Raw genomic sequence first — 16276 nt, 5'->3', positions numbered from 1 at the left:
AAACTTAACAAATTTCCGCATTATCTGGTTTCTTAACCATTCAGAAGTGAACAGGCCCAGATAAAATGTATACTTTACCCATTGCCATGAACAATCAGTTGCAATAACCTACCCAACAAACAGATATACATATAGTGATCAAACGCCTTGGTCAGGTATATACCGGTACATTAAATTTGCCCATTATCTGGTTTCTTGCTTATTCAAAAGTTGATATTGACCAGATACCCAAGGACATCAACATTGCTTGCAAATTAAACAATAACTGGCAAACAGATACATGTACAGATTAAATGCTCTGATCTAGTACTAAATATGCCCATATACTGGATTCTTTCTTAATGAAATGTTAATTTTGCCCATTCAACAATTCAACTTTACCCATGGCTATGAATAAACATTTGCTTAATACACAATAAAATGCCCACTTTAAATATGTACATGTATGACTATAATGTCTACACATAGTTATCCACTGCGCTTTTATCCATGTACACAGGGTTATTGATGGTGGCCGAGTGGATGACAGTTCTGTAGGAGGGGGGGGGGGAGTACATCTGTCCCCCTGTGGCCTCCGTGTAGGACAGTCTGTGACCTACACGGGGAGGGGGATGGTCAACAGGCAGGTTGTAGCCATTGCCCTGCCCCACAGGCCCTCGCCCCGGGTCACTGCCATTGCCCTCCACCCCAGGCTTTTTCTGGGTGGCAATTCGGGCCAGACGTTCCTGTTCTTCTATTTGTCTCTGTAATGTCTGCCTTAATGTTCTTCTTTTCTACATGAAAGGAAAAACCAGTGAAGTCAGTTCAATAGATAAGGATACTAACATAATTTATATAATATATCAAGTAGTAATGAAAATATTAAAAAATAATGTAACATTATTTTTTTTCTAAAATTTGTGTACATCTATAATAGTCTAAAGAAAATAAAATTGAAATATTACAGTCTATTTAGTGTTTTTCCCCACCAAATTGGAACTCGGGTCTGGGGCCCTTTCAAATGGGAAAATAGCGGGAAAATAGGGAAAATCCATTTTTATTTATTATAATAAATTCAATGATTTCTATCATTTATTCAAATACTTATTAAGGCACAAATGCTTCTATTTCTAGAGTTCTTGAGTTTTTTTTATAATTATTCTGTTCAGTCTTTCTTGAAAATTTTGACAATTTGTACACAGATTTTTATTTTAACTACGATTGGGAATTTTGGGTCAGAAATTGGGAAAATATAAGGAAATCTCCGATTGGGACTGGGGCCGAATTTAGGCCCCAAATCAGGCCCCCAAAAACACTGATTGTTGTAAAATCACAGTGTTATCCACTCACAAAGAAAATGATCAAGTTTGTCCTAACCAGAGTTTTGCCGCATTTAAAGTTGATGATACTGTTCAGATCCTCTCCAGCAAAATCAGGACACCCATCGCCGTTCCTCACTATCGATATCTCTGCTTCTTGGTCGTTCGATGGAGCGTTTATTGTGTTGTTGGTGTAATTGGCCAGGGAGAAAGCCTGCCCGTCTTGGACCATGCATACCACTGTATCATTGTGGCAGTTGTGTTTCCCGACCCCTGCACTGTACGCAGGGACTCTCCCACACAGATTTATTTGGTAAGTGTTATTACCATCATATGATATCACCTCCCAGGGACCAAACATAGCTTGATATGGATAAATAAAATTGATGCTGAAGTTTAAAACTGTCTTAAAACTCTGTGAGCAACCATCCGGTATTGAAGATTGCATAATTGTTTATTAAAAATAGCAATCAATGTAAAGATTTTGATGATTTTGCTTGATAATTGGTTGATATACTAGATTAAAAAAAAGAGAAAATTCGAACTATATTTATAAAACAAGTTCTGCTTCATGCTTCGACTCACAAAGTTTTGTTTACCTTTCAACAGCAGAAAAGTCTTTGTTGATAACCAGGCATTTTTCTGTGTAAATATATGACATAAATACAGCTAATCTATATAGCTTAAACTTCATTTTACAGATTATATAGTTCCTTGTGATGTGGATGTCGCCATTTACCAAACCATTGCTCTGGGCCCGCACTAGCTCATAATCACATGATTCTCACGCGGACTCGCGGTGTTTAGGGAGGGGGTTAATTATACATGTATCATAGGCTACTTCATGCGCTGAGAATCAGACCGCAGATTTTTTTTGGGCATGATTTCTTAGTTTCTGTGTGATATCCAAATTTCAGATCAATTAATTTTAAAAAACTATCATACAGTGAATGATGCCAGCGCCCTTCACGCAACAACGCAAATATATATATATATATATATATATATATATATATATATATATATATATATATATATATATATATATATATATATATATATATATATATATATAAAATTTAAATAAATGAAATTACTCGATCTTTGTGTTTTCATTTATTTAAGTTTTATATATATTTCACCGACCACTGAGGTTTTTCTTGGATTTATCTATATATATATATATATGAATATTTTTTCTTTTATCATGAAGAATAATCAATAATATCAAGATTTCATATAATGAATTTATAAAACATCATTGAATAAACAGGATACATGTTGCTATTTTTATTTTCATGCATTTACTTAATATCATTTTTGATTTTGTATCTATAATTAAACCCATGTCCAATGAAAAATAACATACATGTATATATACTTTGAAACTATTAAATTATGAAAATTAAAATTCGTTATTTTTTCACAAATCTTACTTATTTCAGTGATTATAAATTCTCAATTGTGTTTAATGTTTTTGATGTCAAAGTAAAAAAAAATACAAATCAATATTTAATGTTTTATTTTTCAAAACTTTAACATTGTTCAAAAACATGTGATGAGTTGGATAGGGATGGGCTCATTTAAAATTTTTATGACATTTTGCTCAATTGGGGGGGGGGGGTCTCAAAAGGGGGAGCGACTTCCGGTGAGGACGGGACCGCACATAGTAAGTTTGTATTTTTGACAACTAACTTTTTATTCTATTCGACTTCTCCAGTACTTATTTCGTCAATTACACACATATTTAATATGATACTTCTCCAGTACCCTTTCCTATTGGTCTCTGGTCATATACGTAGAAAATTTATAGAAACTAAAGGCCAATCCTGCCTTCTATCCATCCAAATCAATGAATTTTAATAAACATAAAAATGACTAATAAAGTTAATATGTGTAATCTTATTATTAAATTAATGTTAAATATGTGGATTTAGGTCCAATTTTACGTTTATTGCCGTTCGCTTTTTATCATATCTATGTACTATTTATGTCACAAAAGTTACGTTTTATTTCGATAAAAAAAACGAATCATGGGTCTGTCTCTTCTTTACAATGTCATTTTATATACGTACATGTAATTATATGCATACGTATGCGTCATTTTGATGTCTATTTATAAATATTTACATTTGCAAACGTTTTCCGTTATATATAACACTGTTTGCGCAATCCGCTGATAATAATCTAGGTACCTACTTTAAACTAACCGACTTGTGCTGAAACGCACCTAAGTATAGATTTAGATATCTTAATGAAAACATAATTTAAGCATAACAAAAAAACGTAGCTGTATTTTGTTACATGAAGTTTTATTCATTCATTTTTTTGAAAATTTAACTTTAATTGCGGGGGATAAATGATTCATGTTAGATAAAACGCCAGGCCTGTAAACAGAATGTTTACGGATCGACATCGTAACGAGGCGTTCTTAAAAATTACAATTGTAAAAGGAATTAATTAAGTTAAAATTCATTTTTGACTTTATTACAAGCTTCCGTCCAAATTGCAAACGCAATATCACAGACCTTTCGTGTTAAGTCCATTCACGGATCACGGTCAAATTTAACTCCTTGTGCTTTTCTGTCCGATTTGTTCTGTAAAAAGAACTTCGAGGTTAAAATCGCTTTCCTATATAATGGAGGAGGAAATCAATATGCTCTTGAATCTGATTCTGCGATAGAGTTTCCCATGAAAATGCCCTAGTTGACTCTAACTCAACTTTCAAGAGTTTCAATGGCTTTGTTTTCAAATGTCTAACCGCTCTGCGACTTCAACAGAGGTGGTACTCTTCCGCAAAACTTCAATCGTTTTTTTTAATTGTACAAGTTCTTTTCTTTTCTGATTCCATTTTAAAAATAAATCAAAGTACTGAAGAACTGATGGGAGTTGATTTTATCGATTATTATTTATTTTAAAATCAATGATATTTTGTATGGCAGGTACTTTCCTATATGTATTTGAATTACGCACAATTTTTATAATATGAATTCTCCCACAGGAATTTCGTGAAAACTCAATATGAATCATGTTATATAATATTCAAAGATCTATCCCATCAAACTACGTATCAGTAATCTGAATAGGTATGAGAAATTGTATGGATCCAAGCAAAATTGAACTCTAGTCTCGTTCAACCAGACTCTCAGCTGTATCCGTTAATCACCGACAAGCCGAGCGTCTGGTTGAACGAGCTCTGGCGTAGGAATATATAAAATTACGACTTCAAAAATCTAAATTGTTCGTACCATTAAAAAGCTGACTATTACAATGTATCTATAAATAAGTTTCCTTGAAAAACAATGCTTAAGAACTTATTAAATTGAATTTATCGATTAGAACTAAATGTTGTCAGCGGTGTTGATTTGTGCTTAGGTCCAAACACTGTTTCACTTTCGGTTTGCCTGAGTAACTGCATAGGAGAGTTGATTAAAATCAACTCCCAAAAAGTGTTGTCTTGTCTTGGTACGTGATCAAATCTTCCATAGAGCCCTTCGGGTGTTATGGGATTTGATCACGTGACCAACCAGTACTTACATGTATATCCCCGTTATACATCCAAAAATGATACCTTATTTCTTTAATATCATAAATTATTGGTGAAAATAAAAAGTTTTTGTGTAAGTAGAGTAACACCATTTATGTCATTTATTTAAAAAGGTACATGAATATGTATGTACATGTGACAAAAAATCAAAATGTGTCTCAATCTATGAAACTGTATTGCATTTTACACATTACATTTTAACGTAAATATTAAAACTTCTGATACTTAAAGTATCGATCTTAAATGAAATCAAGACATCAAAAATAATACATTTTTCAGTACATTCTTTTTACATGAGCGAAAAATTAAAATCTTGCATACATACACGAATCAATGCATACACTGATGAATAATATAAAGTTTCTAGTTGTAAGAAGAATGCTTGTTTCATGGCTTTTTATATTGATTTTATTTGGGTTTCAATGAAATTATAATTATAACAACTGAACATATTAAAAGATAAACTTTGAATATTATGATACATTTGCATTTTCCAAATATTATTTCCTCTATTTCTTATAGATAACTAATAGATATACATAGCTCTATAGAAACAGCCAGACTGAAATCTACACGCCCTATTTATCGATTGGTCGAAATCTAATTAAAGCGCCTGGATCGATAATAACAAGAAAGTGACAGGACTGAAATTGACACGCCCTGTTTATTGATTGGTTGAAACCCGGCGACCTTTGAAAAATCACGAACTGCATGAAATAATCATGATGATGTCAAACTCAAAGTCTCACAGGAGAGGATTTGGCTGTTTCTTAGAGCTAACGCACTTACTTACTTACTTATATTAATTAGTTAAAAGAAAGATGTTAATAAAATGCTTTCTTTGATGATTCATACGGGTCATGAAGGTAACGATCATTGCAGTAAAAATAACACAACAAGCTAACGCGGGTTATGCATTTTTTCTGCAACGTCGCTACCTTCAAATCCAGAATGAATCATCAAAGAAAGCATTTTATTGTATAAAACTCAGAGTTTTAATTTGTTGGTTATACATATATGCACGTTAATTGGCAAGTTATATGAAATGTTCACTGCAAAACATGCGCACGAATCACAAGGAAAATGGTCAGGATTGGTAAGGCCAGCTTGTCACAGAGTTTACAAAAATGTGGTCAGAAAAATAAATACAATATCATTCAACATACATGCACAGTAAAAAAGTCATATTGGTATTAATACTAGTGAATGTAAATCGCGCTAACATCCGTGCCAACGAGAGCTTTATTACTTTAAGTGGTAGAAGTTGTATATCAATCGTTGTAGAATAAATAAAGTTCAGTTTAGTTTTCCAGTAAATGCATTGCAAATATATAGATTGAAAAGCCTTATTTTAAACTTTTTAATTAGAGATCAAGTCTTTTATCTCTTTAAAATAACCTCATAATTATGTTTTAGTTTAACTACAAGAATGAAGTAAATGATATCACAATTGTATTAAAAATGAAGATCACCTACTGCAATCATAGCACAATATTAACATATGCCAAGCTTTATTCTTTTTTTTTCTTACGGAAACCTTCATAGCTCTATAGAAACAGCCAGGTTGAAATATATACGCCCCGTTTATCGACTGTCGAAAACTACAGCGGCTGAATTTGACAAGAAACTGACAGGACTGATATTGACACACCCTGTTTATCGATTGGTCGACGCCTACAGCGACCTAGGAAAAATCACGAACTGCACGAAATAATCATGACGATGTCAAACTCAAAGTCTCACATGAGACGATCGGTTGTTTTATAGCTAACGTACTCAATATGTACATTTACAGTAACTTAATGATTTTTACTTACTTTTCATAATCAATTTATTAAATAGTTAAAAGAAAGATGTTAAAATAAACTTGGCAATAAAATGCTTTCTTTGATGATTCATACGGGTCATGAAGGTAACGATCATTGCAGTAAAAATTACACAACCCGCTAACGCGGGTTATGCATTTTTTCTGCAATGTCGCTACCTTTATACCCTGAATGAATCGATCACTAAAGAAAGCACTTTATTGTTTAAATAGCTACTATAGTAATGCTATATTTAGAATGGTGGCAGATATTATGGATAAATAAGTATAGTACCTTTCTGAAGCTGAATTGGGATGCTTCGAATCTTTAACAGTGTATTCTACCACATTACGATTCCTTTTCACCAGGTCATAGCAAGTTTGATCTGAAAACAATGGAATGATTGAAGAGGTTTTACATGGGAATGCAACAAAATACAAAATGCTAGTAAATGTACAAAATGTAAATACAAATGCTATTAGTAGTGACATAAAATATTAAAGCAAAAGATATATAAGTTTTATATCGAAACTTAAACAGATTGAAGGGTAAAACAAATCATTTTGGTTATTCGGATTTCTCGAAATTGAATTATATTGTTTTGATTTTCTTCCTGAATATTTTTAGTTTTACTTTAACCTACACTTATACGCCTCTGCTGAGTTGTACGATGTTGGACATGGCGGGTTTAGCTTTGTACAGTCTGCTCTATAGTTGTCTTGTATCACAGTCCCGTTAATGCTGTACTCTGTACAATAACCTATTTGTAGATCAAAAATTACTTTTTAGATAACTGGTTCAAAACAATTATAATCTACATACAGAGGATGAATATTTATTCATAAACCAAAAGGGTTTCCTTCCAGTAATATTAAAACAAAATCTAATATTTTCAGATACTTATCACATTAATATCTTCCCATGTCCGGTGAAGTTTGACACTGATTAAGCTTTGATCATTGTTAAAATCAATATGGGTAATCTTTAATTGAAAGTTTCCCGGAACAGGTTCGATGTCTGTTATATAAAGTCGGAGATTCTTTGTTGAATTAAGTTATTGGATGGGTAATAAATGACTTGTATTCAGAGCTGTACAATATCTTCTAGTAAGTTCTATACAGAAGTGCTAGCAGCGACATCACACCAAACAAAGAAAAAAGTAATGCAACATGATTTGAACACTTCTTCTGTATACGAAACAATTCAATCAATGTCTTTTATTCCGTACCAATTATAGTTCTATTAAGGGCGCAGACTTCCAAAGTGGCGTTTCTCCATGCATTGATGACACAATGGTACTGAAAACGATGATGCTCATCTGAGCAACGTTGTTCAATGGATTCACAGTTCATCTTTTTGGCGGCGTTCTTCCAGGACGTGGAGTCTGTTGGACAATTCTCAACGTATCTTACTGTCAAAGCTGACTTTTCACAAAATAGAATCGCTGAAACCTGAAATAATATTTAATTGGCCATATTACATTTCAAAAAATGTGTTATAGTTTGTCCCAAGATATTTTTGCCGCATATTTTCTTAAATTATTCGATATTTATAAATACCTCTTGATTCAGAAGATGTTCATTCAATAGTATGAAAATATCTTTTTTGAAAGATATAATCTTATATTTACACTTGCAAATGTATTTCCTTATATAACACTGTTTGCGCAATCCACTGTTATTTCTACATAACATCAGCCTGGGTCAAGAGGTCAAAGTAGCGCATAAATAATAATGGGTCACCACTTTTTCTATATACTCAAACTAACTGACTTATGCAAAAACACACCTTATTATCTTAATGGAAACATAATTTAGGCATAAAAAAACTTATCTTTATTTTATTGTACGAAGTTTTATTCATTCATTTTTTAAAACAATAAATAACATTGATTGCGGGGATAAATGATCATGGCTTATGATTCACGTAAGCAAGCGTTCTTGGAAAGTATAATCGCACTTTGTCAAAGTAGTTATAGTTTATTTCTAACTTTCATAACAAGTCTCGAACAAAATCACAAACTCAATATCACAGACCTTTTGTTTTACTTCAAATAAACAAGAGCAACTTGGACCTACAAAATTTTATTTTTGCAATGCTCAATATAATACAAATTATTTCTGTTGTATTTCATCCTAAGGGTAAGTCTTAAATAATGGAAAGCCACTGTAACAGCCACAAGCGTGAATTTTGGTTTTTGCTTGTGACGTTGCATTTAATAGCGTTCAACTTTGGTGACGTCATATCAAAACTCGTATTTTTAACCTTTCAGTGCCCTGTGTGTGAAGTAGCTTTCCACACACTCTGTATGCAAAAAATATGTGGACTGTAAATATTGATATTTGACTTAACATACAATATAATCAAGTTTGAAAAAATGGAAAGGAATAAGGGAAAAACTTTCAAAAGTTAAAGTCATGAAAATCATAATTGTAAAATAGTTTGATAAACATCTATAGACTGATTCATTAACAAGACTTAGTACATTTGGGATGTCAACGAGTACTCCCGAGACATACCGAACCTTATTATGTAAAAGAGGGGGGGGGGGGGGGGAGTCGACCCCCTCTAGATCCGCGCATGTAAACATCATGTATTTACGCTAACACTGTTTAAGCAAATTGTTGTATTTCTTACGAAACAAGAAATCATTCTTTGAGTATTATGAGGAGATCAAATAGGGTCAGGGTGCTCAGACAAATTCAATAAAGCCAGAAGCGCTTTATGATAGATTTGATTAAAACGACCGTATTTGATCACCTCATAATATTCAAAGAAAGTGTCTTTATAGTTAATATTTATATAATGTTCAGCAATTTTAGGATTAAATATTTAAAAAGGCACTAATGAAATTAATTGGACTATACCACAGGGGCATCATATCCGCTCTACACTCTATGACACACACACACATATATATATATATATATATATATATATATATATATATATATATATATATATATATATATATATATATATATATATATATATATATATATATATATATATATATATAATTTAATTCTGGTTGCAACGTGCTTTCGGATTGGCTAAAAAATTAATTTATATCGTATAAAGAATGTTGCCTACGTCATAGTAAGACTAACGTCAAAATTGTATTAAACACGCCTGACCTTACGTTTGAATTTTGTACAATTTAAAGTCATTTTAAAGGTCAAATGACCGTTTTTATCTACAATTAAGTGAAAAAAAATTAAATTATAAGCAATGAATTCAATATTTATTAGTTTTATACGATATAAAATTGTTTGAAACAATTTACGCTTTTTTATTAACCACTTCGCGGTTTATAAAGCGTAAACTGGCCCAAACCATTTTATATCGTATAAAACAAATAAATATTGAATTCATTCCTTAAATAATACACAAGGGAAAAATCGAAAGTAGGACACGATTTGTAAACAATGTCAAAAAACAACTTACTTGACAAAAGTTACACAAATCCTCCCACACAATACTGAACATATAGAGAGAGAAAGTACAGAGTTATCTTTTCTTGGGCGAAGAGATTGAATGTCTGCAGCAGACGGCGGTTTTAATGGGATAAAAACGCTTTTTACCGAATTTAATAGGAATATTTCAATGTGAACGTGTTTTTTGACAACATTTGCAACATTGTGTGGAAGGATTTGCGTAACTTTTGTTAAGTAAGTTGTTTTTTGACACTGTGTTCTACTTTCGATTCTTCCCTTGTGTTATTATTTATATATATGTCATAGCGTGTAGAGCGGATACGATGCCCCTTTGATCGATTCGTAGTGTTATCACCAAAAATGACACTGGAAGATGTAAAATATTTCTTCATAACAGCAAGACTCAGTCAAAAGGCCACAATAGCGCTTGAATAGCGTACACAAACGAGGGACGTACAATGTACAATGTACATGACTACATACTAAAAAAAAAAAATAAAAATATATATATATATATATATATATATATATATATATATATATATATATATATATATATATATATATATATATATATATATATATATATATATCACGGATTATTACGAGCAATGTAGGTTTAAGAAATTTGATAATGGAGTCACAGAGAAATTTGATACATGGTATTAAATCGCGAAAAAAAAGCCGTAGAAAATACCCGTTATTATTCAGTATTTCCTATATATATGCACGTGCTTTTGATTGAAATTTGATAAAGATGGGTTAAAGGCGAAGCTTATTACGGGTATAGGAATACTCAATCTGATTAAAATCAGATTCTCGATCCAGAAAAACAAGGAGCGGATCAAGGATCTGATTTTAATCGGATTGAAGAATACTCAACACCTATTTCCACTCAGACCCCGCCCGTGTATATAAATGTTGTTTACGTAGAATGGTTGTACCGTTTAAAATTGAAATGTTGGGTTTTTTTTAATTATTCATGAAGCATTTTACAGTATAGTTCAATTTGTATTTTTTTTAATTTAATTATAGAATACCTTATTGAGGCTTAAGTTAATATAGTTGCCCAAAAGTTCTGGTATAATACATTTAAATCTTAGATTATTAACCTAGGTACAAGATTGTCACCCAAAATGTCTTACAAAAGATTTTATAACGTGTATCTGTGTCTTACATTTATGATATCGGCCTTGAAGAACTTTACCTTCCGTGGAGGTATAAAGTCCCAACATATGCAGTTATTGTTTATTTTTTCATATTTGTCATAAATAAATATATGTAGCACTACCAAATTTTTGTTACAAAACAAACTTAAAGTCAATAGCGATTGGCGATCTCGAAGTTTTGCAACGAGTCTGAAATTTAAGACAACGAGCATTGTGATAGATTGGCGTTTTAAAATAAACATACGATAGGATAAATGAAAATGAAACATGAAAAAGATTGCTTAGGACCCATTGTATACTTAAAATTTGTATTATTTTAATAATACCTCTGAATATATGTTCATCAAAGAAAGCAGTAAAATCATTCTCTCAAGAATATGTAGGCCTTCCATCATTTTCCTACTACTATAAAACAATTGAAATCGATAAATAAGGAAAATTAGAGTACAGAGAATTTTTCAACGACAAATAATACATTACAAGATGTACATTGAAATATTTTAAAATCTGATAAATAATTATAAACCTGATGACCAAAATACAGTCTATGATATTCAATACAATTGAAATATTTAAAACTTACCTTCCTTTTAAGCAAATATTTTGAATAACTTAATTAAATAAAATGTTTTCTTACAACAAAATTCTTGATGAACAGTAACTGACTTACCCAGTGCAATGTTCTCTCCTAATTGCATACACGAATCTGTGATCTTTACAATAACTTGGTGATATGGCTGTATGATTTTCCACGAAACAGTCAAACTTTTACACAACGGTAAGGAATTGAAGGATTTACCAAGTCGTTACACTACGTGATATATACAGCAATATTTAAAATGTGACATTATTTTCGTCAACCAGAATTAGCAATTCATTCAATGAGTCGCAAACTATGATGGTCTATTACATGTTTAAAACTTGTATTATTTTGATTTTAACTCTGAATATATGTTCATCAAAGAAAGCAGTCAAATCATTCTCTCAAAAATATGTAGGCCTTCCATCATTTTCCTACTATCAAACAAGTGAAATCGATAAATTAGGAAAATCAGAGTACAGAGAATTTTTCAAAGAAAACTAATGCATTACACGATGTATATTAAAATATTTCCAAATCTGATAAATAGTTATAAACCTGATGACCAAAATACAGTCTATGACACTACTGGCTCTAAAAACCCATGTCCGTATGAAAATCCCCTGTCTTCCCCTGTCACCCCCTGTGTTTTCACTGTCATCCCCTGTACATCCCCTGTGTGCCACTGTAAGCCCCTGCCATCCCCTGTATGCCCCTGTCATCCCCTGTAAGCCACTGTCTGCCCCTGTGCATGCCCCTGACATCCCCTGTACGGTCTTTAACTGCTTGCTAAGTAAATAAATAGCTTTTAATTAATTCGGATTTTTTTTAAATTTATATATAGCATTCATGTTTTGGACGGTGCTTGTTTTTCTTTGCATTTTATAGAGTGCAATATTATTACAAGCGTGAATAATTTTGACACAAATCAAGATATGCTTGTATACCGATAAACCGCTTATTTTATTGCATGCATTTAAACAAATGACCATGTTCTGTAATTTGTAAAAATAAAATAAAAGGAAAAAAAGAAAGAAAAATAAGTGGAGGAGTGCCTGAGATCTGCAATGTTCTGTGCCATGTAACCTGACTGAGATAAAGCGCATAATAACACAACATGATCAGCACGTGCAGATAACCACACACCGATCGAAATGATGAAATGATCACCTATATTTTGACTGTTTTGACCAGTGTAATGATGCATAGAATTAAACATCCTTTATTAAGTTCATGTTAATCGCTGATAATTGCGGTCAGTATTGTTTTTTTTATAAATCATGAGAGAGAGAGAGAGAGAGAGAGAGAGAGAGAGAGGGTTGATTTTTTTCGGAAAGGGGGGTTAGACCGATCCATTGTAACTTTTAACTTCTTTCAGCTAGTGTGCATTTTCCAGTTTAGTTATTTATATGCATCATTGTATAGAATTGTCCACATGCATATATGATACCGTTAATGAAGGATTTAATGCATGACTGTATGCATATGCCGGTAACGGGGTACCATTTAATTATACACACATGCATTATATTAAACAATGGTCCGGATGTCAGATCAGAACAATATCAGGCATTTATTTAAATTCTATTTCATTTGAAAAATGAAAAATCTAAAAGAGCAATATACAGTTTTAAATCATATCACTGTGCCAAATTATGTTCTGAATTTAAAGCTCTTCAATCTTTTCATGTTTGAAATTCTCAGAACTAAAAAATTGAAATTTTCAATTTATTGTTTCTTTACTTGACAGACTGGGAAAAATTTCATAAGGGGTGTTTAAACAACATATCGCATTATTGTGTAGCATTACCGAGCATCCAGACCTGAGGACGTGTGTGTATATACAAGTACACGTGTGTCTGTCACCTCATTGTTCCCAGTCCCGCTACCGTGCACTGCAAATTGTCAAGAAAGGCTGTATACAGTATATAGCTATTATATAATCACTGTCCGACCATTCAGATCTGAGGAAGTGTGTGTATATATACGTGTACACGTGTGTCTATCATCTCTTTTCCCCTATCTTGCTACTGTGAACTGCAAATTGTGAAGAAGGGCTGTGTACAGTAGCTATATTATATAATCACCGACCGGGTGAAATAATGTCAACATCATCTCCTTTGAAAACTGTAGCTTCAATAAGCTAGTTGTTAATCATGTGTCTTTAAGTTTTTTGATCAATTCATTTGGAGAAGTATAAAACATTGATGAATTAAAAATCAATTTGACACCTCCAATGTTAATCTAAATAATTTTAGAAAATTGGTTATGAAAGTTAATAAGGATTGCTTGTTTCCTTATTAAGAAATTAATTCCCGGTTAAACTATTAGTAACATTTAATTAAAAAAATCAATGCAATCTCTCTCTCTCTCTCTCTCTCACTCGCTCTCTCTCTCTCTCTCTCTCTCACCGTATAAACTCCATAGGCTACATGTATAGAAAACACTAGTTCTACATTTACATTTATGTTGTGCATGTTCCGACCACGGTTGCGGAATGATAAAGAATAGGTAATAAAAATTATGATTGCATGTTTACTTATTAGGAAATTAATTCCCGGGTAAACTATATAATTAATAAATTTAATTCAAAGTCAATGCAATCTCTCTCTCTCTCTCTCTCTCTCTCTCTCTCTCTCTCTCATGACTAATCAGGGGTTTTTAAAAATATCTCAATATCTATAAAACCTCCTACATGTATAGAAACACACATTTACATTTTCTGACCTTTGCTGCAGATTTCTGTTCACTTGCAATTAATTAAATTATCTTTGATATCTTCCACTTTGCAGTAAAAAGAGATATGGCAATAAGATTTTGGAAATTAATGAAATTGATTATGAGATTAAAACATCAGTTTAAATTCAACTCATGAGTCCAATAAGCCGGTTAGAAACGTATTGAACAAACATAGTAAAATATTTTTAGACAAACTTATATAAGCTATCGAAGCTTTCTTTTGCTATTCACGGGAAATTATTAAAGGTATAACCAAGAACTTGGTTAGAAAAAAGAAGAAAGGTGTACTCTATCGTTACATAGCTGACTATAAATTCTATATTCTGACTGATTTATTGGTTTTGGTGCGCTCCTATATGTTTAGATATATACAAAACCATGTGCCGCGCTTGATCTTAGTTTCTAGTGTGTTGTTTATTACCAAGAATCATATGATTCATAGGCTTAAGATATCCATAAGTAAAGTGTACATATATCTGTAGACAATTTTTAAAACTTAATAATTCACTCTATGTTGTATTTAGTAGCGATGTTCCCAAGCTCCAAAGGACTACATGCCCCGAGGGCTTGCACACCTAATATAAAACATAATTCCCGCCCTCACCTGGGGTTTACCACCCGGTGAATCTGAAATATTTTAGTTTTTAGCATGATTTTTGAAGTATCAATAGATTATCAACTAAAACATGTGATTTCTAAAAATTCGATAACAGTGTGTCTTGTGATTCGGCGCTGTTGAGTGCGAATATTGACTTATAGCTCAAAATATAACACATGTGATTTAAATAGTTGAATTAAGAAAATGATATTGAAAAAAACCCAGTCAAAACCCGTACAGGGGATGTCAGGGGCATGCACAGGGGTATACAGTGGCTTACAGGGGATGACAGGGGCATACAGGGGGTGGCAGGGGCTTACAGTGGCACACAGGGGCTTGTACAGGGGCGCACAGGGGATGACAGGGTATACAGGGGCTCTGTACAGTGGCACACAGGGGATGACAGTGAAAACACAGGGGGTGACAGGGGAAGACAGGGGATTTTCATACGGACAGGGGTTTTTAGAGCCAGTAGTGTGATATTCAATACAATTGAAATATTTAAAACCAACCATCCTTCTAAGCAAATATTTTGAATATCTTAATTAAATAAGAATTTTCTTACAACAAAATTCTTGATGAACAGTAACTGACTTACCCAATGCAATTTCCTCCTCTAAATGCATACACGAATCTGTGAGCTTTACAATAACTTGGTGAATCGGCTGGATGATTTTTCGCCGAGAGTCACACTTTTACCCAACGGTAACTAAAAGGAATAACAGTGTTTAACAGGTCGATAACACTACCTGATATGTATAGCAATATTTAACATGAGACATTATTTCCGTCAACCAGAATTACCAATTCATTCAATGAGACGCAAACTTAGTGGTCTATTACCAATTCATTCAATGAGTCGCAAACTATGATGGTCTATTACATGTTTAAAACTTGTATTATTTTGATTTTAACTCTGAATATATGTTCATCAAAGAAAGCAGTAAAATCATTCTCTAAAAAATATGTAGGCCTTCCATCATTTTTCTACTATCAAACAAGTGAAATCGATAAATAAGGAAAATCAGAGTACAGAGAATTTTTCAACGAAAACTAATACATTACACGATGTATATTAAAATATTTCCAAATCTGATAAATAC

General features: G+C 32.4%; 2 protein-coding genes across 2 annotated transcripts; both read right to left on the bottom strand.

Moving 5' to 3' along the window:
* Nucleotides 1–363: 363 nt before the first annotated feature.
* On the bottom strand, nt 364–1651 carry LOC128184181 (uncharacterized). Its single transcript, XM_052853545.1, has 2 exons — nt 1357–1651; nt 364–773 (listed from the first exon to the last, which is right to left on the bottom strand). Exons 1-2 carry the CDS (start codon nt 1528–1530, stop codon nt 459–461), a joined length of 489 nt encoding a protein of 162 aa, XP_052709505.1. The 5' UTR covers nt 1531–1651; the 3' UTR covers nt 364–458.
* A 4243-nt stretch (nt 1652–5894) lies between these two features.
* On the bottom strand, nt 5895–11651 carry LOC128184179 (uncharacterized). Its single transcript, XM_052853543.1, has 5 exons — nt 11583–11651; nt 7879–8101; nt 7294–7410; nt 6945–7035; nt 5895–5964 (listed from the first exon to the last, which is right to left on the bottom strand). Exons 1-5 carry the CDS (start codon nt 11649–11651, stop codon nt 5895–5897), a joined length of 570 nt encoding a protein of 189 aa, XP_052709503.1.
* Nucleotides 11652–16276: the final 4625 nt, after the last annotated feature.

This window comes from Crassostrea angulata, chromosome 5 (genome assembly GCF_025612915.1).
Source record: "Crassostrea angulata isolate pt1a10 chromosome 5, ASM2561291v2, whole genome shotgun sequence".
NCBI lineage: Eukaryota > Metazoa > Mollusca > Bivalvia > Ostreida > Ostreidae > Magallana > Magallana angulata.
Note: the sequence above shows the minus strand (reverse complement) of the source record. Positions and strands in the feature narration are given on the sequence as shown.

Bases quoted from the DNA above. Each gene is read 5' to 3' on its own strand.
- LOC128184181 (XM_052853545.1), bottom strand. From the start codon at position 1,530: ATGGTCCAAGACGGGCAGGCTTTCTCCCTGGCCAATTACACCAACAAC. The intron at 774-1,356 runs GTTAGGACAAAC...CCTTTCATGTAG, and splicing joins TTAAATGCGGCAAAACTCTG to AAAAGAAGAACATTAAGGCA.
- LOC128184179 (XM_052853543.1), bottom strand. From the start codon at position 11,651: ATGATGGAAGGCCTACATATTCTTGAGAGAATGATTTTACTGCTTTCT. The intron at 7,411-7,878 runs GTACGGAATAAA...ATCTACAAATAG, and splicing joins CCTTAATAGAACTATAATTG to GTTATTGTACAGAGTACAGC. The intron at 5,965-6,944 runs GTACTATACTTA...ACATTTTTGTAA, and splicing joins CCCAATTCAGCTTCAGAAAG to ACTCTGTGACAAGCTGGCCT.